This window comes from Marmota flaviventris, chromosome 6 (genome assembly GCF_047511675.1).
Source record: "Marmota flaviventris isolate mMarFla1 chromosome 6, mMarFla1.hap1, whole genome shotgun sequence".
Taxonomy (NCBI): Eukaryota; Metazoa; Chordata; class Mammalia; order Rodentia; family Sciuridae; genus Marmota; species Marmota flaviventris.
The window spans coordinates 85,680,413-85,703,736 of NC_092503.1; the positions used below are offsets into that span (position 1 = coordinate 85,680,413).

At 36.5% G+C, this 23,324-nt stretch overlaps 2 protein-coding genes across 2 annotated transcripts in view; one reads left to right on the plus strand and one right to left on the minus strand.

Annotated features, from left to right (window-relative positions):
• Cgas (cyclic GMP-AMP synthase) overlaps positions 1-23,324 on the plus strand; it is a 69,762-nt gene that overhangs the window by 22,724 nt on the left and 23,714 nt on the right. The window lies entirely within an intron of this gene.
• Ddx43 (DEAD-box helicase 43) lies at positions 1,019-23,224 on the minus strand. Its single transcript, XM_027928342.2, has 16 exons — positions 22,975-23,224; positions 20,178-20,233; positions 15,538-15,664; positions 14,168-14,299; positions 12,189-12,270; positions 10,623-10,779; positions 10,275-10,393; positions 8,894-9,004; positions 7,920-8,061; positions 7,176-7,276; positions 5,269-5,356; positions 4,264-4,391; positions 3,959-4,068; positions 3,144-3,282; positions 1,658-1,745; positions 1,019-1,132 (listed from the first exon to the last, which is right to left on the minus strand). Exons 1-16 carry the CDS (start codon positions 23,222-23,224, stop codon positions 1,019-1,021), a joined length of 1,944 nt encoding a protein of 647 aa, XP_027784143.2.

The window sequence follows — 23,324 nt, forward strand, 5'->3', positions numbered from 1 at the left end:
CCTGTATATCCAAGGCAGTGCATGATTTCCTCTGATCTTGTCAACAACTGTTGTCAGTTCTAACTTCTTTTGAGTTTTTAAAGTATTAAAATATATCCAATATTTCTATTGAATCTGAAATAAAGAAGGGTGTCTTGTGTTAACTCAGTTCATTGTCCTAGGGAAAAATTTTGCTTTGAACACCAGACATCTAAGGATGGCTCACATATTTTTGAACAGCTGGAGAGTAAACGTGGTGCTGTGTAGCATTTGATCTACCATTGCTTATTCATCTAATCACTTAGAGGACATATTAGATTTTGCAACTACAAATATTGTTATGAATTTTTTAAACATGCACGTGTGTGCGCGCGCGCGCACACACACACACACACACACTAACAGAATACTTTCCTAGAAGTATTACTAGATCAAAAGATATATGTGGGCTGGGGTTGTAGATTCGTGGCAGAACAAACATAGGTGAGGTACTGGATTTGATCCTCAGCACCACATAAAAACAATAAAGGTCAAATTCTTTGATTAAAAAAAGGTATGTATTTATACATCTCAAAGGTGGTTCTGTCTCCAGATCTTTTACACTCAATGACTTCTCTGAACAACTAGTTTATTGTCAACACTGAATTAGTAAATATGTATATTTATTTACATAAAATATTGAACCCAGGACCTTGCACATGCTAAGCAAACATTCTACCACTGAGCTACATCCCAGCCTTTTTATTTTATTGACAAGTCTTGCTGTTTTCCAGGCTGGCCTTGAACTTTTGATCTTCCTGCCTCAGCCTAAGGAGTCGCTAGGATAATAGGCATGTGCCCCAACTCTACATTTAATTAAGGTACTGCAGATAGATTAACTAGACTTTTGCTAACAGGTGAAAGAATAACACCCAATAATTCGAGGCTCTTGGAGATAATGCTGATTTTGATAAATATACTAACAAAATCTAGTTTTAAAAGGCAGGAGTTTGTAATTTTTACCTCTGGCAGGTTAGTACCACTTTTCAGCATTTAGTCATTAATAAAACTTTTGGGGCTTTCCTTGAGGTCTTCCCATTTTTTTTTCCATTTCTCTTTTCAGTTTATTTGCCTTGTATCTCTCAGCCATTAAGACAAGCTCCTCTGGAATACTCTGAAATTATTAAAAGTGTGATTAGGATTCTGAGTTCTTTTAATATACTAACATGCCTCCAAATCATTTCAAGAATCTACAAAGTAAATGACATCTTCCAAAAAGAAATGTTTGCCTATTAACCCCTAAACTAGACAGATTTAAAATATACCCATCATTATGCCACTCCCCTGCTTGAATAGTCCTTCAGCTTATTCCCAATGTCCTAATATTCCTTTTTGGGGTACCACTTCCTACACATTGCCTTACCTCTAATCCTAATTGTTTCCACTCCTGGAACACTCACCCCATCTTGTACAACTCCCACCTCCACCAGCTGGTTGCTTCCTCGGCAGGGTTTTCATTGCTCATTAACATTAGATTCCAATTATATCTCCCATAGCTCCTATTCTTTGCCATTTTACAAGCCCTCATGTTATAAAAACTGGTTTTTAACTGTTTATCCCTATAAACTGTGTGATCCAATGTCGGGCATAATGACTGAAACACAAAGGTATAGATTTCTAATGATTTGCATATTCTCACCTGATTTGCTCTTTCCAGAATATTAATCAATTCAGTGGCAACCCTCCAATCATTTCTAGTGATAAGAGTAATTGACATGCCCGTTCTCCTTCAATGGGAAGGAAAAAAAAAAACCTCATGTAATTTCTTTTATAGTATGTATTCATTATTTAGTTAACATAGAAAGTAATGTAAAAATAGGTACAACAACTTTTTTTTTGCTCAAAGACCAAATATATATTATGTATTAAAATATATTATGCAAATAGGGTTATGCAAATAGCATTTTAGAACTTAAAAACAGTCATTCCCTCAGTATTCAAAGGAGATGGCTCAAGGAACTTCTGAGGATACCAAAATCTGATGATAATAAAGTCCCTTATATAAAATGCCATAGCATTTGCATAACATTTACATTATCCTGTATACTTTAAAATCATCCCTAGAATACTTACATTACCTAATACACTGTAAATCACATGAATAGCTATTATACTCCATTGGTTAAAGAAAAAAGTATATTCAGTACATAAATTTTTCTGAAATATTCTAGATATTACCTAATACAATACAAATGCTGTACTAATATAGCAGGGGATGTGGTAGTTCTGTGGTAGAGCACCTGGCTAGTATTTGTGAGACCCTAGGCTAAATCCCCAGTACTGAAAAACATTTTTTTGAACTACAATTAGTTATTATAATATTTTCCAATTTAAATATTTTTATTTGGTGTTACACAGGATTAAGTTCAGTGGAGATCTACTGTTGAGCTATATCCCTGGTCATTTTGAGACATGATCTGGCTAGATTGCTTCAAATTTGCAATCAATCCTCCCTCAGCCTCTGGAGTCACTGTGATTACAGATGTGTGCCATTGCACCTGGATTAATCCATACCACACCAGGCTTACTTCATTATTTTAGAGAAGTTAACAAGAAATGTCTGTAATCTATAGTTGTTCAAATTGCACAAGAGGGTATAACAGTAGGGAAAAAACAATCCTCTCTCATACCATTACCAATTTCAGCACCTTTTTTTTTTTTTTTTTTTGGTACTGGGATGGAATCCAGGAATGCTTTACCATGAGCTATATCCCTAGTCCTTATTATTTTTGAGGTACGGTTGCTTAGTGCCTTGCTAAATTGTTGAGGCTGGCTTTGAACTTACAATCCTCCTGCTTTGGCCTCCTGAGTTGTTGGGATTACAGACGTGGACCACCACACTGACTCAATTTGAATAATTGGTAAATGAAGTAATCACTTGTTATAGCTCAGTATTGTGACATTATAGACATAAAACCAAAGTATCAGAAACAATTACATGAACCTAGTAGTGACATGGTATAGTTGAATCTGCATAGGTCAAATGAATAGGGGTGAAGAAGCCAAGCAGATTGTGGGGAGGAACAGAATTTATAAGGAAGAAAAAAGTATGGTTTTCTGGGCAGGAATAGTCTGTGATGAGAATCCAGAATTGACCTTTTCAAGGGTAGATTATACTTACTTACCCTGCTCTTCCAGTTCTCCCTACTCTGTGTACATATTCTTCAATATTCCGTGGAAAATCATAATTATATACATGTGTGATATCATGTACATCAAGACCTCTAGATGCCAAATCAGTAGCGATCAATATTCTCACTTTACCTAAAGAGTGAACCCAAATAAATATCAAATCATTCTGATATAAACCAATCCAAGACAAATGAAAAGTGCCTTTTCCTTTATTATTCTTGGCACTGGGAATTGAACCCAGGTGTTCTGAACTACATCTCAGCCCTTTATTTTTTTATTTTGAGATGGGGTCTTACTAGGTTGCCCAAGCTGGTCTTCAGTTGGTATCATGATGTCTGTCTTCCTAGTATCTGGGGTTATAAGCATGGGCCACTAGACCCAGCCCTCCCATTAATTCTTAATCAGGTGAACTATTATTAACTTTCATTAAAAAGCTCATTGAAAATGGTAACTACATTTATTTAAATGATGGCAAATTACAACACAATAGATAACATACTTGAGCCAGTGGTCACTCCACCATCTGGCCAATATCAAAAAGATATATGCCTTTATGTAAATTGCGACACAGCTCCCATCACAAAGTAATACACTGATACACAGGTTTAAGTATTAGCCTTTTTGGGGCTTGGCAACTTAGTTGTAAGGAGCAAATTAATATTTAGAGCTCTAGTAAGTATATTTTGGAGCAGTGTATGCTGAGGATATATGAACTTACAAATGAGTTCCATGAAAAGACGCTGTCATTCAGCCAAGTCCAGGTATTGGGTTTATTTTAAACTGTAACAGAAAACAGTTACATATGTACCTGTTTTAAAGTTCTCTAATGCTTTCTCACGATCACTCTGTTCCCTGTTGCCATGAAGAGACTCTACTGATATGTGTCTGAGAATTAGGTCACTTGATAAGTGATCAGCACTGAAAGAAAAGATAGGACAGTGATCTTAAGTGCTTATTCTCATGACACCATCAACTCATTAGCTTTCCTTCTATTAGCAAAACATTGAATAATAATGTAAAGGACAGGTTGCCCCTATTTGAAAATATACAAACAGAAATATCTTAAGCAAATCAATTTGTTTGGTTTTAATGCAAGCATGAGAAAATACTTACACTGCTTTCCTGCTGACAAACACAATGACTTTATCTTTAGGTGACATACTCTCAAGAAAAGTTTGAATATGAGTTCGCTTCTCTTCCTCTGTTGTGATGATTATATTTTGCTTCACTGTATTTACAGCCTAAAAGATTCAAAGATCATAGCACATATGTGTAAAGGAGACATCATTAGTTCAAAATGCAATGTTGGTTAAGGTTTTTGCCAACAAAAAGCAAAGATCCTAGTAAAATTGTCTGTTCCCGCTTAGTTCACCCTTTCACTTATTTATTCAAGTTGACAACACTTTAATAGTGTTCAGAGTATGCTAAAAGCAATGATTACCACTATAGGAAAATAACTGAACGAATGTAAAGCTTTTGAAAAATATCATCCTGAATTCTGAGTACCACTTAGAATGAAGGGTGGTCACATTACAATCGAGGATTCACAATTCAGTGAGTATTTTGATTTTGACAATTTAATAAAAAAAATTAAAAATATTACTGGTACCATTCAACCCATAATGAAAATATTTGTTTACATAGATAATATTTTACTAAGCATTTAATGAAGTGTGGGGAAATCCAGCAGTTATAGAGCCTTTCCTGAATGATTAATGATTTTATAAAACTATTTGATCACCATCTGCAAATCTCTAATGAAATACAGAGCTAGGAAAGACCCACTTTCCTCTTTTGGAATGCCTTGCACATACTAGGTACTATAGTTTTAATAAAATGAATCTTGGACATATACACTGAAGTATATGGATATATGGGTAAGATTATGTGCAACTGGGATTAGCTCTGAAATTGAGTGGGCAGAGCAGATATGCCAAAATCAGCTATTTTTTATGGTTTGCTTTTGTTTTGGACTTTTTTGCTGTTAGGGATTGAACCCAGGGCCTTGTTCATTCTTGTTCACAGAAATATCACTAGCCATTTAGCTATGTGTTTTAAATGTCATATGAAAAGTCTTAATAAACATATCAATATATTAGTAATAAAAAATAAACTTACAACGAGATCTAAAGTACCAACATAGACGATCATTGGTTCTTTCAAATAAGACTGTGCAAGTCGACGGACAGCATATGGCCAAGTAGCACTGAGAATAAAGACACATCAACATTAAACATTTACTATAAATACATTTTAAAATTACAATTTATTAAGCTTAATATGAACCAAGTTACTGGTGAAAGAAAAGTTTACTATTTCCTATCTTTTCAATAAGGCAGATGTTACAGAATTGACAATGAATTACTGAGCTATAGTAAAACTACTAGAAACTTATATAGGTTCAACTAAAAATTTTTTACAAGCTGAGTATGGTGGCACATGCCTGTAATCTCAACAGCTTGGGAGACTAAGAAAGGAGGATCACAAGTTCAAAGCCAGCCTTAGCAACTTAGCTAGACCCTAAGCAACTTCATGAGACTCTGTCTCAAAAAAAAAAAAAAAAAAAAAAAGGTAGGGGTGGGGCTGGGGATGTGGCTCAGTGGTAAAGAGTCTCTAGCTTCAATCACCAGTTTAAAAAAAAAAGGTTTTTATAGGTTGGCATGGTAATTACATGCCTGTAATGTCAGTTACTAATGAAGCTGAGGTAAGAGTATCCAGAGTTCAAGGATAGCCTTGTCAACCTAATGAGACCTTGTCTCAAAATAAAGAGAAAAAAGGTTGAGGATATAGTTCAGTGGTAGAAAGCTTGCCTGGCATGCATGAAACCCCATTCAATCCTCAGTACCAGAAGGAACAAAAAAGGAATTAGCATTAACCAACACACATAAACTAGTAATTTTCATACAATGTCAGGCTTTTGTTGATATCACATACAAATATTTTTCCAGAAATGGTGGCATATGCTTATAAACCCAGAAATTTGAGAGGCTGATACAGGAGGATTGCCAGCCTCACCAACTCAGTGAGACACTGTCTCTAAATAAAATACAAAATAGGGCTGAGGATATGGCTTAGTGGTTGAGTGCCCCTGAGTTCAATCCCCAGTATCCCCCCCCAAAAAGTATATATGTATATATAATATCCAAACCTTTTTAATGTGGGCTCGGCTAACAATGTTTGAATTTAGTGATCATTTTAACTTTATAAAAAGGGAATACTAGACTTCCATATACATACATATGTAGACTTGTGTTTAGATTGTGATCTAAACAGGGTTGATAATGACATACAAGTAAATATGAACAGTGACTTGAGAGTTGATAATATTTAAAGGACTGGAGATGTGGCTTATTGGTTAAACACCTCTGGATTCAATCACCAGTACCAAAAAGAACAACAACAACAAAAAAAAAAACCACATCATTAAGTACAGTGGTCAAAGGATATAAATTTCAATGTTTCTTCAACCATATATAAAATGAAAGTGACCACATTTTATACTTTTAGAGTACTTACAATGAAATTGAATTTTACTTTTCTTGAATGGCAAGATTATAGAAAACAGTGAGATTTAGTGTATTTCCTCAATTTTAACGAAAACAGTGAGATTTAGTGTATTTCCTCAATTTTACACGATCCTTAATGCAAATAAAGACAAAATATATAGAATCAATAGAAACTGTTACATAAATGTAGAGTGTCTAAGGACAAGTGATGCGTTATTAAATGTAGCTCTTTCCATGAGAAGTAAATGTTTACAAGACCCTGGGTTCAATTCTCAGCACCACAAAACAAACAAAAACAAAAACAAAAAGACCAAAAGCCCCTATCTGTAATTTAGGAGTAGTCAGGAGTGAAGCAGTCATCTTATGCTTACACTGAGTTGCTAAACTAAGTGATGATATCTTCTTTCACCTAAGGATCTCAAAATACTTTCTAGTGATGCTCTAAAATATTCTGGAGAATCAATCAAGGTGAGTTTCTAATCCACTGACTTTTATTTTACACAAATTAAGCATACCTACCTTGTCATAATAGTCTGTCTGTCAGGGCGTACATCTAACAAAATCTTCATTATCTGGGGTTCAAATCCCATGTCCAGCATCTTGTCTGCTTCATCTAAAACCTGAATTCACAGTTAAGAATGTGGCTGATTAGATGAGAGTTAGCTAATATGTATGCTTTCTTTACAAATATAATAACCATTTTGCTGGGCATGGTGGCACATGCCTGTATTCCTAGCAACTTGGAAGGCTGAAACAATATTGTCACTTCCATGCCAGTTTCAGCAACTTAGCAAGATAATCAGTAACTGAGACCTTGTCTCAAAAAAACCAAAAAAAAAAACAACATCACCCTGGATTCAATCCCTAGCCCCCCACCCCCCAAAAAAAATCCCTCATTTCCCTAGAGATAAAAATAATTAAGCCATTTGAAGTCATAAGAACAGATCTGTGGGCTGGTAGAATGCCTGCCTTGCAAGCACAAGGTCCTGGGTTCAATCCCCTGCACATGCACACACAAAAAAGATTTGTTTTAGTTGACTTTCCAGTATCTTCTAAATCTGTTTAATGAGAATAAATACATAAACCAACCAAGTAGATTTTAATAACTCCTTTGTAATTAATTTCATTTTCAATCCTTATTTCAATATACTTAAAGAAATGGGAAATATTCCTAGAATCTAAAACCATTATATAAGCCATCTTAAAAATATTTTAAGAAGGAGTCGTTTTCCTCCCCAACATTCCCAACGTCTACATGATTACCAAGTATGTTACACTTCTCAAGTTCACAAAGTTATTCATTTGCAGATCATTCAGTCTTCCGGGAGTTGCAATAATGATGTCTACACCTTTTGAAACATCTTGTATTTGTCCATCTCTATCTCCACCACCATATACACAAACACTTAAAAAAAAATTCAGAGGTTCATGGTTAGACATCCAATCATAACTGAAAATCCCAATTAATCTATGCATTCTGGGTATAGATACGATGAAGTGTCAGATGACTAAGAACTATCCACAACCACCAATTCACAGTGGTAAAAATTAAAGAACCATGTATCATAACTTAATCATACTACATAGTTGTTGTTGATTGGATCAATGAATAGATGCAGGACCCCTGTTAAGCTCTTCACCTTCTAAATAGGTGAAAAGCAAGAAGATGCATAAATATACACATTACTAATGTATAAATCATTAATCTGAGTGACACAGGAGGCTGAGGCAGGAATATAGCAAGTTCCAGACCAGAGCCTGCAACTTAGTAAGACCTTGTCTTAAAATAAAAAAGGGCTTGTGGGCTGGGTTGTAGCTCAAGGGTAGAGCACTCACCTAGCATATGTGAAGCACTGAATTCGATCCTCAGCACCACATAATAAATAAAATACAGGTATTGTGTCTATCTATAACTAAATAGATTTTTTAAAAAGTAGGGGTGGTGCTTTAATTTAGCCTTGGGGTAAAGTGACCCTGTTCAATCCTTAGTATAAATAAATGTATAAATGAATGAATTAATATTTGAGAAAAGATGTCTGCTCTGATTTAAATGTTATACAATGTATTCATGCATTGAAATTTTACAATGGTACTCCATTAACATAACAGTTTATGGGCCTAGGGAAATAGCCCAGTGGTAAGTATTCCCTAGTATATGAAAAACCTTGGTTAGGTTCCCAGTACTACAAATAAATAAATACTATACTGGCACAGAAATGACCAAAGAAATTACTTACCTCCTAAGACCTTTATATGAATATTTAGAACATTCAGCTTCAACCTGAAGAGCCAGTTCCCGAGTTGGTGTAAGGACTAACATTCCAGGTCCATTCCTTTTCTCTCTATCTCTTTGGAAAGAAAAACAGATTGCCTATCTCAGATGCATGGTATACTTAGTTTAGAAATTTATAGCAATGACTGTCAAAGATGGATGTATGTAGAGAGACATTTGTACCTTGTAAGATATCATTACAAGGGCTAGGGTTGTGACTCAGTGGTAGAGTGTTTGCCTAGCATGTGTGAAGCACTGGGTTCAATCCTCAGCACTACAAGAGAATAAATAAATCAAATAAAGGTATTGTGTTCATCTACAACTAAAAAAAAATTTTTTAAAGAGAGAAAGAGAGAGAGAAGTTTTTAATATTTATTTTTTAGTTCTCGGCAGACACAACATCTTTGTTTGTATGTGGTGCTGAGGATCGAACCCGGGCCGCACGCATGCCAGGCGAGCGTGCTACCGCTTGAGCCACATCTCCAACCCCTAAAAAAATTTTTTAAAAAGATATTACAGTGTCCTTCAATAGACTTTGGCTTACTATTTGTTACATACCAAATAAAATAAGCTAATGGTATGACAAGTTTTTGTAAATTCTTTCTGATTATAAAAGCAATATTAACCATAAATTGGGGAAATATAAGAAGTCATACAAATAACAAATCCAAATAACAGTTAAATCCTGACAGGGTTTAAGTCATGGTTTAAATGAGGAACAATCAATATACCAGTCTTTTCTCTTCTCTATACAAAATGAATTTATGTTTAAGGGGTCTTGTACTACGAGGGTGGAGAGCCTTGCTAAGTGTACCAATGGAGAAGACTGAATGAACTCATAGGAATCAAATAGCAGACATTTGCAAGCTTCCAGCAGAGCTGGTGTTAAGGCACATTCTCTTGTCGGTGTGGATTATAATAGGGAATGGTACAGCATGCAATTTTAGACCTGGCCTAGAATAAATTGTCCTCCCCACAAAACATAAGTAACAAAAGAAAAAACCCAGTATCCCAATTACCCAACTTTTTCATTTAATATGGCCTTTTCATTAACATTCATTTAAAATGTGAAACATGTTCTCATTGAAAAGAGAACTGGATTGAACGTGATAATTTAAATAATTTGAATCAGCGTTCCTGTTCTTCTATTAAGGCTTTTGTAGCATTACCTATTGCTTCCTAAAAAAATTTGCCAATTTATACTTTCATCAGCACTGTATAAGCATGTAGTTGCTGGAGACAAGGCATTCCTTTTTGATTAATGTACTAGATAAAGAAATCTTCATTACATATTTGGTGTCTATAGCTATGAAACTCTTAAAGAAGGCAGCCAAAAGATTTCTTACACTGGTTGAGAATCCAGATGAATAAATCCAGGCATTAAATATGATAGTGTCTTCCCCGTTCCTGTTTGTGCCACTCCAATAAGATCTATTCCTTGTAGAATTATTGGCCATGCCTGTGACTGAAAAAGAATAATAAACACTACAAGAGCATATCTCTTCTTGTTATGTCTTTCTGTCTTCCTCCCAGCTCCACACTTCATTTAACAATTTTGAATGCAAGGCATTGGTGGTAGTGGTAGGAAGAACTAGAATGTTCATAAGAGATAATTGTTCTATGGTGATTTAATATATATCCAATATTGCTTAGGTAAAACATTCAGTGAAACACTAGAATTAAGGAAAGCATACTTGAATTGGAGTTGGCTTCTGGAAACCTGCCCTTTTAATGTTTTCCATAACTTCAGGGTAACATTGAAAGGCATCTTCAAATTTACAGGTAGGATTGGGGATAGGGCGCTTCGCACCATCTTTCAAGTCATCACATGTTATATTAAAATTTTCCTTCCTTTACAGGAAAAACAAAAAAAAATGAGGATTAGTGGCTTAGGCTTACTCACAAGAAAGAAATTTCTAAAAAAAAAAAGTTTTACTTTGAAATTCAACTGTAAATGATTAAAATCAGACTACCATAAAATTTAGAATGAAATATACTAAGAAATAGAAACAGAAGCCCATCTTCCTCCTATCTGAGGATAGTTTCAGAAGAAAGGCGATAATCACTATTATGAATGGACCCATAAATTTCATGTGCAAAATTATAAATAGAACCTGAAAATCATGTTTCATAATTCAAAACCAGAATGGGCAAACATTTGAGGGCCTGTGATGTTCCATATTTTCTTTTTTTTTTAATATTTATTTTTTAGTTTTCAGCGGACACAACATCTTTATTTGTATGTGGTGCTGAGAATCGAACCCGGGCCGCATGCATGCCAGGCAAGCACGCTACCGCTTGAGCCACATCCCCAGCCCCCATATTTTCTTAATTTAACAGATGATTCTAAAATTTGTCATTTGTCCCAAAGTGAGCCCCATACCTCCACACTCCTGCTATACCATTCTTAGTTTTATAACAGATTTTTAAAAATTATTTATTTGCAGTACTAGGAATTGGACCCAGGGCATCCCACATGGTGGGCATTGATCTATAGTCTCAGCTCTTTGCATTTTATAGTTTTACTAAGTTGCCCAGACTGGCCTCCAATTTGTGATCCTTCTGCCTCAGCCTCACCAGTAATTAGGATTGTGGGCATATATATGCTAGGCTGAGATGTATTTTTATATAACAATATTTTTAGAAGTTGCTATTTTCCAGGTGCAGTGGCTCATGCCTGGAATTCCAGTGACTAAGGAAGCTGAGACTGGAGATCTTAAGTTTGAGGTCAGCCTCAGTAACTTAGTGAGGCCATAAGCAATTTTGCAAGATTCTATCTAAAAAGAGGCAGGAGAATCACAAGTTTAAGGCCAGCCTCAGCATTTTAACCCTAAATACCCTGTCTCCTTCCTCAGTCTTGAGTCAGTGTATACCACTACACCTGTTTAGGTCCATTATAATCTTATAACCATATGGGACCACCCTTCATATATGTAGTCCATTGGTGACTGATCCATTGTTAGCAGCAAGATTGTATTCAGTTCCTCAGCTTATATTAGTCACGTTTTATTGTTCAATAGCGATATGTCTACTCTAGACACAAAACCCATTTTCCATCATTATTGGATACCAGTCTTCTAATATGTAGGATTCAACCAAGTTTTCATCTGAATAAATATGGAAAGTCTATTTTCATTTGAATATAAATATGGAAAGCAAGCATAGGCTTCATATGCAATCATTTCAATCTTTGCCTAAAGAGTTAATACTAATAACATAATTATACAAAAGCATACTTAAATTAACAATAAACTACATACCTCCAGTTGTCTACTTGCACTTCTGTCATAGAACTAGTTGATGGTGATTCAACGTAAAAGTTTTTCTTAATTGGAGGTAAATCTGGGTTATAAAGGTGAAAATCCAAACTTTGGTAATAAGATTTTATATTTCATTAACATTTACTCAAAGCCACAAAAACAAACTAAAATATGTATTAAGTTCACCATGTGTTTAGATAATTTTAGACAGTTCTATACTTTACAACCAAGAGTTGCCACACTAGGCTATTTCCTTTTGGTTTTCATCCAAGAAAGAGACTTTTATTACTGAAGTTTCAAATAAAGTAAAGCATGCTTTACAAGACAGAAAACCAGTTTATGATGGTTTGCCCTCAAACATAGTTAACATTTCATACCATTATTTTTTTAGGAAATTAAAAAATTTTCATTCTTCTGCTCTGAGCAATATATCTTATATGCCTGAGACCTCTTCTAAACTTAAATCCTTCCTCTGACTTCCCATAGCAAATCTCACAACAGATCTATTGAAAAGGTAGCTCTGGAAACTTAACATGCAAATGTGCTGACCAACAATGATGTTAGTCACTTATAATTTGATCATTCTATTCCAGTGCATTATTTTTTAATTTAATATAAAAGATGCAGTATTGATGCCTCACTCTAATTGCCCAGATTACTATCTAAAACATACCCAGATTTAATATACCATGTGTGAAATTTCATTTAAAATTAAAAAATGGCCAAGTACATGGCACTTGCCTATAATCCCCAATGATTTAGGAGGGTGAGGCAGTGTCACAAGTTCGTGCCAGCCTCAGCAATTTATAAAAAAATAAAAATAGCTGAGGACTTAGCTCAGTGTTAAAGCACCCCTGGGTTCAATCCCCAAATAAATAAGTAAATAAATGAATTAATAAATGCCTGATGGGGTGGTGCATGCCTATAATCCCAGTGAACCCAGGAAGCTGAGGTAGGCGGATCACAGTTGGAGACCAGCCTGGTCAAAAAATCCAAAAAAACCTGTCTCAATAAGTTATGCTTTTTATGATTTAATGGTTTTCCCTTTTTCTCACTATTGTTAGCTAGGTCATTCCAAAATAAATTTTTCATCAACCACCACAACAATTTATGGTTGATATGTTTAGTCACTTCACACTTAATTCTTGGGGCTGATTTTCTTCCTTTTTCTTAAACTTTTTACAGTGAGTTACCTCAAATAATGCATAAGCTTAATATTCAGTTTTCCATTTATAAAATAGAATTATAGAAATAATTATGACTACAATGGAATATTACTCAGCACTAAAAAATAACAATATCATGGCATTTGCAGGGAAATGGATGGCATTAGAGCAGATTATGCTAAGTGAAGTTAGCCAATCCCAAAAAAACAAATGCCGAATGTCTTCTCTGATTTAAGGGAGGTGACTCAAAATAGGGTAGGGAGGAAGAGCATGACAAGAAAATTACCTCTAGATAGGGAAGAGAGGTTGGAGGGGAAGGGAGGGAGAATGGGAATTGCATGGAAGGGGAAAGGAGACCCCCTTCGTTATACAGAATACAGGTATGGTGTCAGGGGAAAAAAAAAAAGAAGTGGGTCACATTAGATTGGGTAGAGAGAAGTGATGGGAGGGGAGGGAAGGGGAAGGAGGGACTGGAAGGATAGTAGAATAAAATAGACATTATTATTGCTGTGGGTATATACATGACTGCATGACCAATGTAATTCTGCAACCTGTACACTCAGAAAAATGAGAAATTATATCCCATCTGACTCAAATGTACAGTATGTCAAGATCATTGTACTGTCATGTGTAACTAATTAAAACAAATTTAAAAAAGAATCAATAAATGAAAAAAAGAAAAAGAAATGATTATGATTTAGATCAATGACAAATTTTCCATTTGGATTTCATTGCTAAAAATATGGCAGATATCTTACAGAAAAGAACTAGTATAATCAATAGCATATGTAAATCTTAGGACATAGCACTGACCTGCCCACTTTTTTTTTTCCCATTTCACAGCATCCTCTCGAATTTGATCCCAATCTATCAATGGCTGATCTTCTGTAACACTGTCATTTGTGCTTGCATTTCTTCCAGCAGAAGGTTGGAATGCGACAATGTCTTTTAAAAATATTTTTTACCAAATTAGTTTTGTAATAAATTCTGTCTGCACAAAATCCTCAAAGCTATTTTTTCTATACTATGTTTAAGAACTGGAAGTGAGTGTGTTAGTGCACATCTGTAATCCCAGGTACTCGGGAGGCTGAGACAAGAGCATCAAGTTCAAGACTGGCCTGGGTAACTTAGTAAAACTCTGTGTCAAAATAAAATATTTTTTAAAAATGGCTAGGGATGTAGCTCAGTGGTAGACTGCTTGCCTAGCAAGTACCAAACCTTGAATTCTAATCCCCAGTGCCACAAAATAAAACACACAAAAAATTGAAAACAAAAACCAATTCTTGAAATATAAAATTTATTTTTGTAAACTAACATGTGCACAAAAAGATGGGGTGGGGAGGATCATACTATAGTACCATGATGATCTAGTTGCATGGGTTTTGTTATTTATCAACTTATGAAAAAATTTACTTATAAAAGAAAATATTATGAAAAGTCTAGTGGGTGCTAAAATACTGTCATGTCATTATCTAATTTTTTTAAAGAGAGAAAGGAGAGAGAGAGAGAGAGAGAATTTTTAAATATTTATTTATTTATTTTTAGTTTTCGGTGGACACAACATCTTTATTTTATTTGTTTGTGATACTGAGGATCGAATCCAGCACCCCGCACATGCCAGGTGAGCGCGCTACAGCTTGAGCCACATCCCCAGCCCATTATCTAATCTTTATAATATTCCCGTGAAGTAGACATTACCCAGCTTGACAGATAAAAATCATGTCGCCTTGGAGGTGAAGTTCCTTTCCAAGAAACACTAAGGAGGGGAAATGTGGCCATCAGAACTCAAGTTTCTGTTTTACTTTCATCTCACATCTATATATGGTTCAATAATGGCCTTTTCTCTAGATAGATGTCAAATTTTTAATATTTCAAATAACTAAGCAGTTTTCAAAGTCAAGCTTGATCTAGGGAAGAGACCAGAGTCAGAAGCCCAAGACAAATCCTCACCATTAATGTTGAAGAAGGTGTATTAAAGGGTTATTTTCTATTATATGTAGCTGGAAGTAAAGCTAAACTACAGTTTCAATTTGAGGAATTGAGGAATAATCTGGGCTTCTGTAGAAAAAAAAATACTAGATTTAAGAAAATCTAAACCTGTGTCTCAAGAAAGGAATCAAGTATAATGGATTATAACAAAGTTTTAAAATTTTAAAGAGCTTCAGTGTGTAAAAATTACTTACCAACTTTGCGTTCAGAATTATTATTTTCTTGTTTTTTAACAAAATTTTCTATCACTGCTTTTGCTTTTATTTGCATGGCCTTGTTGCCAAAAATTTTGACTTCTGCCTCAGGATTTCCTTTTATTATCTGAATATAGGAGGAAGAATAGATGAGAATGAAGTCCCCTCACACCTATCCCAAATAAGCACTCAATTTCAAATAATATAATAGTACATAGCATTACTATAGTTCAATATCTACATTTCTAAAGAGAAGGCTTGTTATATACTCTGGATTTACCTCCTGATTGGATGGGGAGAAGCAAGATAATTTGTAAATTAAAAAAAAAAACTAACAGCTGGAAAAATTAATTCAGGGGGAATATGGTGGCATTGCCCTCTAATTCCAGGAACTCAGGAGGCTGAGGAAGGAGGATTTCAAGTTCAAGGCAGTGTTAGAAACTTAGTGAGACCCTATTTCAATATAAAAAACACAGAGGCCTGGGGATATAGCTCAGTAGTAGAAGACCACTGGGTTCCATCCCCAGTACGGCCCAAAACAAAACAATTCAGCAAGTTTTAGGGGGGAAATCAGAACATCAATCTGACAGGTGACAATACTTTGAGTTCTTTCCTTTATAAGATGGGACTATTTTGTTAGGCTTATATAATTATAGGGCTGAGGTGGATTACACTATATTATATATTATGTGGATAAAAGTTTACTTTATTATTTTATTGCTACTAGACATTGAACCCAGGGGCACTCTACCACTAAGCTACATCCCTGACCCCTTTTTTTTGGTTTTGTTATTTTGAGACAGGGTCTAAGTTGCCTATACTGGCCTCAGTCTTGTGAACCTCCTGCCTCATCCTCCTGAGTCCTTGGGATTACAGGCATATGCCACTTGTCTCAGCTTAGAAAAATAAATAAAAATTTATTGAATTTCCAAGTTACTTTTACATTTTTAATTTCATGCAGTTCTCTACTCAGACATGTATACTGTTATGCAGGTCAAGATTTTCTTTTTCTTACAAGGGATTGACTCCAGTGGCACCTTACCACTGAGCCAAATCCTTAGCCCATTGTTTTTCAGACAGGGTTTCACCAAGTTACTTAGGGCCTCGCTAAATTGCTGAGGCTAGCCTTGAATTTCCACTCCCACTGCCTCAGCCTCCTGAGCCTCTGGGATTACAAGTATGTGCCACCCTTCCCAGCTGAAGGTAAATTTTCGAAGTCTGATGTTATGACATTTAGGATAGAATTTATAACACTTTTATAGGTGTCTAACAGCAGATAACCTCACTGAAAATTTATCTAGGAAGTACTATACATTAAATGCTGTCTTGGGCTGGTGAATCAGTGCTTATCCTCTGTAGGGTTTACAGAAACAACTTTGTTTAAGTACCGAAATAGGCAGTCATAGATGCTGCAATGGAAAAGGGACACCTACATAGAATGGGGAGCAGGGAGCAGGAAGCCTTAGACATCCCTAATGTGATAACTAAGCTAACCTGAATGAGTAGGAGTTAGTTTTAAGAAGATACCAATCATAGGAGAGCATCTGGAAATGGGTAGTGTTCAAGACAGTAAGGGAAGTTAAACACTCCAGGTCATTGGACTATGCTGAGGAGTCTGGACTTAAAGTCTAAGATGCCATGATAGATTTTATGTAGGAAAGGAACATGAACACAATGTTTTAATTGGAGGGGAAAATTATTATTTTTTTTAAATTTATTTTTTAGCTATAGGTGGACACAATCTTTAATTTATTTTTATTTGGTGCTGAGGATCGAAACAAGCATCTCACGCATGCTAAGTGAGCACTTTAACTGTGACCAACAACTCTAGCCCAAAATTATTATTACTTTAAAAACTTGATTACAACCAATTTGTTGGCATTAAAATTAGAAGCATTTTAAATTTGAATAATGGCTTATATAGCAAAATTAAGAAATTGAGTTTGGCAAAAATGGGAATAGGAGCTGGGATTGTGGCTTAGTGGTACAGCACTTGCCTAGCATGTGTGAGGCACTGGGTTGGATTCTTAGCACCACATAAAAATAAAGGTATTGTGTTCACCTATAACTTAAATATATATTAAAAATATTTTTCCAGTAATTACAGATCAGAAGGCAGAAATAAATTTCAAGAAACAGACAAAACCCATGTTTACAATGATTGTGCCACAGATTTACACTTCAGTATTGCATTAGTAAACTGCACATTTAAATCTTCACTTTGATATTTGAGAGGTGTTTCTTGAAAAAAATCTCAGTACCTTATGCAAATAATCAGTCTTCCATGTGCCCTAGAACAACTTGAAATTTCTCCACTGTATGTATACACAAAATACCTACCACGTTGGCAGGTCAAAATACATACTTTCATAACAAAAATACAATGTACCTTTCAAGTACAACATACATATAATACATATACAATATAAATCTAAGTTTGAATTTTTAGCAGCCTTAAGTTGCTTCCATAAGCTCCCTATTTTGGTTGGAATTTTCAAAAGTGCTTCTTTCAAGCCAGTGATTAGGAGGCTTTGGAAGAATACTAGGAGGTGGTGAATTACTAAACTTTGCCCCAGCATAACAGTCCTTTTGGCTCACTTCAGTTAGAAATGCTGATTTCTTCCAATGCCTATTTTTAATCTTCTTCGTATTTTTAAAAGGCTTTTTTTCCTGTTTGTGGATTGTATCCGGTGAAGCAGAATCTTGCCAAAAGTTATTATCATGCCTTTTTGCAGAGTTGATCTTGGTTAACGGCAAGTGATGTTCACTTTTCTGTCTGTTTATCTTTAGTTGTTCTGGCTCTGGGGAGAGGCAGTTTTCTGATTCTCCTGATTCCGAATTTTTCTGATTCTCCCATCTTTGATCACTTCTCTGTATTTTCAAGGCCTCTTTTTCAGCCTGTTTTTTAGATTTGAGGTTAAAAATGATTAGTGCCTGAGAATGTCAACTGATAAGGAAGAAAGATTTTGGCTCATGCTTTCAGAGGTTTCAGTCCACATTTAGCTGGCTCCATTCCTTTGGGTCTGAGGTGAGGCAGAACATCATAGCAGAAGTACATGGTATAAGCAGATCACAATTTGTGTTTTAGAAAAACTGCTTAGACTCCACTAGATAATTGTTAGAGGGGATCAGAATGGAAGCAGTCTGTACAGTGAAGGGAGAATACTAACAATGACATTTCCCCTTGAGAAGTACAGTGAACAGACAAGACTCAATGGTGAAGAAGGAAGAACCACAAAAGATAATCAGATTTCTGGCTTCAGAACTCAGTAAATGATATCATTCTCTTGTACTAATATTGTGAACACAGGAGGCAGCCAAGGTTTGAGAGGAGGAGTTCAGACAGGGAGTCATTTTGGACATGATGAATATCTCACAGATATAATTCTTTTTTTTTTAAACGTTAATTCTTTTTTTTTTTAAAGAGTGAGAGAGAATTTTTTAATATTTATTTTTTAGTTTTCGGCGGACACAACATCTTTGTATGTGGTGCTGAGGATTGAACCCGGGCCGCACACATGTCAGGCGAGCGCGCTACCGCTTGAGCCACATCCCCAGCCCTCACAGATATAATTCTTAAGTGAAGATCAAATCTAAATATTTGCAGCTGGGGCTATAGCTCAGTGGTAGAGTGCCTGCCTTGCATGTGTGAGGCACTGGGTTCAATCCTCAGCACATAAAATATAGTATCCATCTACAACTAAAAAAAATTTAAATCTAAAGACTTACACCTCTGGCTCTCCCTCTCCCTCTGCTTCCTGGCTGCCAGGTGGTGAGCAGCTTTGCTCCACCACACCTGCCCCACCAAGATGTTCTGCTTCACCTCAGGCCATAGCACTGGGACCAAGCAACTATAGTCTGGAACCTCTGAAACAAGAAGTCAAAATATATCTTTCCCCCTTAAAGAAAAAAAGATCTAGCCAAGTGTGGTGATGCATACCTGTAATCCCAGTGGCCTAAAAGGTTGAGGTAGGAGGATCATGAGTTCAAAGCCATCCTTGGCAATTTAGTGAGGCCCTAAGCAACTCAGTGAGACCCTGTCTCTAAATATAAAAAGGGCCGGGGATGTAGCTCAGTGGTTAAGTGCCCCTGGGTTCAATCTCTAGTACCAAAAAAAAAAAAAAAATCTATGTCTCTGAAAGTCTCAAAACCTATACACGGAACAGAACATGGCTCAAGTAAAATGATCATAATGATCTTGACAATCATGAAGAGCTTTGGCAACTTATGACAGCATGTTAATAACTGAGCAGAAACAGAGGTAAGTCTTCCCTTTGGAATGAATTATGCTTTTAGGATTTAAGGACACATATGACAGTTGGGCATGATGGTGCAGGCCTATAATCCCTGTGACTCAGGAGGTTGAGGCAGCAGGATGGCAAGTTTGAGGCCACTTTCAGCAATTTAGTGATACCCTCAAATTAGTGAGACCCTATCTCAAAAAAAAAAAAAAAAAAAAAAGACCAAAAGCTGATTAAAATAGCCATTGTATTTAGTTGCTTATTTTCTTTTTATATGAAATTAAAGCATGTTCTATGTTAAAACAACAACAACAACAACTGGAGATGTACCGCTGATAAAAACACTGCTGGGTTCAATCCCCACTATGAAAACAAAAACAAAACAAATAGATGACTTACCTGTATCCTGGTATTTGTCATATTTTGGATTTCTTTTATTTTTGACCCTCCACGACCTGTTTTTAAAAGTAACAGAGTGAAGGAATATGATTGCAAGTTGAAATCAAAAGTGATTTTACCTACTTTCCTCAAAGAACCTTTTCTAGCTCTTCCCCAAATTTTTCCAAGAAAGTTCCTAGGGTGCAGTAAACACTTTCTGTTTAGAAAGAGGGAAGGTTTTTATTCCAAATTTTCCAAGTATCACAAATTTTTGTGGGTGGTAGAAGGAGGCTTCTTTCTCAGCAATGGAGTCTAAGAACCCTACGCCAACCTATGAAAAAAACTAATGGATCAACACTGAAACAACTATTCACCACCACAACAAAAATTCAGATAAAAAATGGTTAGTAGCTGAGCAAAGTGGAGCATGCCTGTAATCCCAGCAACCAGAGACTGAAGCAGGAGGGACTGCCAGGGACTGTTGAGGCCAGCCTCAACAATTCAGCAAGATTCTAACTTAGTGAAACCCTGTCTCAAAATAAAAAAAGGGTGGGGCACAGTGGCACATGCCTATAATCCCAGCAGCTGGGGAGGCTGAGACAGGAGTATCATGTTCAAAGCCAGCCTCAGCAATGGTGAGGCGCTAAAGCAACTCAGTGAGACCCTATCTCTAAATAAAATACAAAATAGGACTGGGGATGTTGCTCAGTGGTTGAGTGCCCCTGAGTTCAATCCCTGGTACAAAAAATAAAATAAAATAAAATAAAATGGGCTGTGGATGTAGCTCAGTGGTAAAGCTTCTGGGTTCAATTCCTAGCCCAGCAAAGAATAAATAATAATAAATATAATAAAAATAAAAAATAAAAATAATAAATAATGGAGTTGAGTAGACACTTTCCAAAATGACCAATAGGAAGGAATAAAATGTTTGATATCACTAATCAGGTAAATGGAGACAGAAATTGAAACCACAAGATACATCACCTTATACCTGTTAGAATGGTGATTATGAAAAAGTAAAAATAACAAGTGTTAGTGATATTGTAAGGACATTGAACTTCTTGTGCACTTTTGGTGGGATTGTAAAATAAATATTATAGCCACTATGAAAAACAGTATGGAGTTAAAAAAAAAAAAGCTAGGTATGGTGCTGCATACCTATAATTCCATTGACTCAGGAGGCTGAGGCAGAAGGATCACAAGTTCAAGGCCAGTCTTAGCAATTTAGTGAGGCCCTGTAAAAACATTGCTTAGCATAGGTGACACCCTGAGTTCAATCTCCAGTGGGGGTTTTGTGAGATCCTGACATAGTCCAGCATTCCCACTTCAGAGTATACATCCAAAAGAACTGAAACTGGGAATGTCAAAAGGATATTTGTGTGCACAGTGGGTCGTGTTTGTAATCCTAGTGGCTCGGGAGGCTGAAGTAGAACCACAGAGTTCAAAGCCAGCCTCAGCAAAAAGTGAGGCACTTAGCAACTCTGAGACCCTCTCTCTAAATAAAATACAAAATAGGGTTGGGGATGTAACTCAGTGGTCATGTGCACCCTGAGTTCCATCCCTGGCATAAAAAAAAGGAGGGTGGGACATTTACACTCCTATGTTTATAGAAGTATTTTCATAATACTCAAGAACCCCAGGTACTCAGCAATGGATAAATATAATGTGGTACATATATAAAATGGAGTATCACACTCAGCCTTAAAAGGAAAATCCTGTCATATGCTACAAAGTGCACTGAGGCTTGAGAACATTGTTACACTAAATAAAATAAGCCAATCACTAAAAGACAATTACTTTATAACTCTTACATATTTATATATCTAAAATTACCAAACTCAACCAGAACAGAATGGTGGTTGCCAAGAAAGGGAACGTGGGATACCAAGTTCTAGAGATCTGGGGTGCAACTTTGTTCTTATTGTTAATACAGTACTGTACACTTATTAAATTGGGGCTGGGTTTGTGGATTAGTAGAGCATTTGCTTAGCATTCATAAGGCAGTGGATTATATCTCCAGCACTGCTAATAATAATAATAATAATAATAATAATTATAGTAATAATAATTTGTCACACTCTTACACCAGTTAAAAATCAGATCTGGATATGGATGCAGCTCAGTGATACAGTGTGTGCTTAGCATTCATTGAATCCTGGGTTCAATCCCCAGCACACGTTATCTATCTATCCATGCATCCATCTATACACACACACACACACACACACACACACAGTATTAGATACAGATTCAACAAAGCAAGTGCACTGTAGCACAGTGGCCTCACTTAACACCTACTTGTTAACTGTTGAGAATTGATTGGGAGTAAGCTGTCTGTCCTCAGACCTGATTTTTCCCCCTTAGGTACCCAGGATTGAACTCAGGAGTACTTGGCCACTGAGCTACATCCTCAATCCTATGTATTTTATTTAGAGACAGGGCTTCACTAAGTTGCTTAGTGCCTTGCTTTTGCTGAAGCTGGCTTTGAACTCATGATCCTCCTATCTCACCCTCCTGAGCCGCTAGGATTACAGGCGTGAGCCGCTAGGCTCAGGCCTGATCTTTTAAGCATCCCTCTTTTCCCCTAAGATAATCTACGTCTTCTGGGAGTTGCTCCCCCAAAACATTTCTATAAAATACTAAAACATGCATTAAACTATTCTAGCCCAAGGTTTTAGAAATTATCCCAGGCAGAGATCTGTATCTCATTAGATGGCAGCTGATAGGCAGAAGAGCAATTGCGGAGGGGTACCCTTGCCTGGGCCCCACCCATATTCCTCCCTACCCTTGCCCGCCACATCCATTCTCTTGCTCTCACCGATCACCGCTCCGACCAAGTCGTTCTTGAATCCAAAGCAGAGCGGCGGTTCCCCGCGACCAGCCGCCACAGCTTCAGGGAGGCCAGAAGAGTCTCTCCAGCCGCCACCTCTGCAGCCCCTACTACTTCCCCGACCTCGTCGATTCAGCTCCTCCGCCGGCCTCCTCTCCGGAGCCCGGGGCGCAGTCGAGTTTCGCCGCGAAGCAACGACCCAAGACGAAGCGTTGGCTCCTGCTTCTTGCCTAGACATGGTTCTGCGAAGATTCTGCGCGCCGGACCTATCAGCCTCTGCACCACCCAACAGCGCCGTCGTAGAAGCCCTCAGCTAGGGCACCCACGCAGCCGCTACT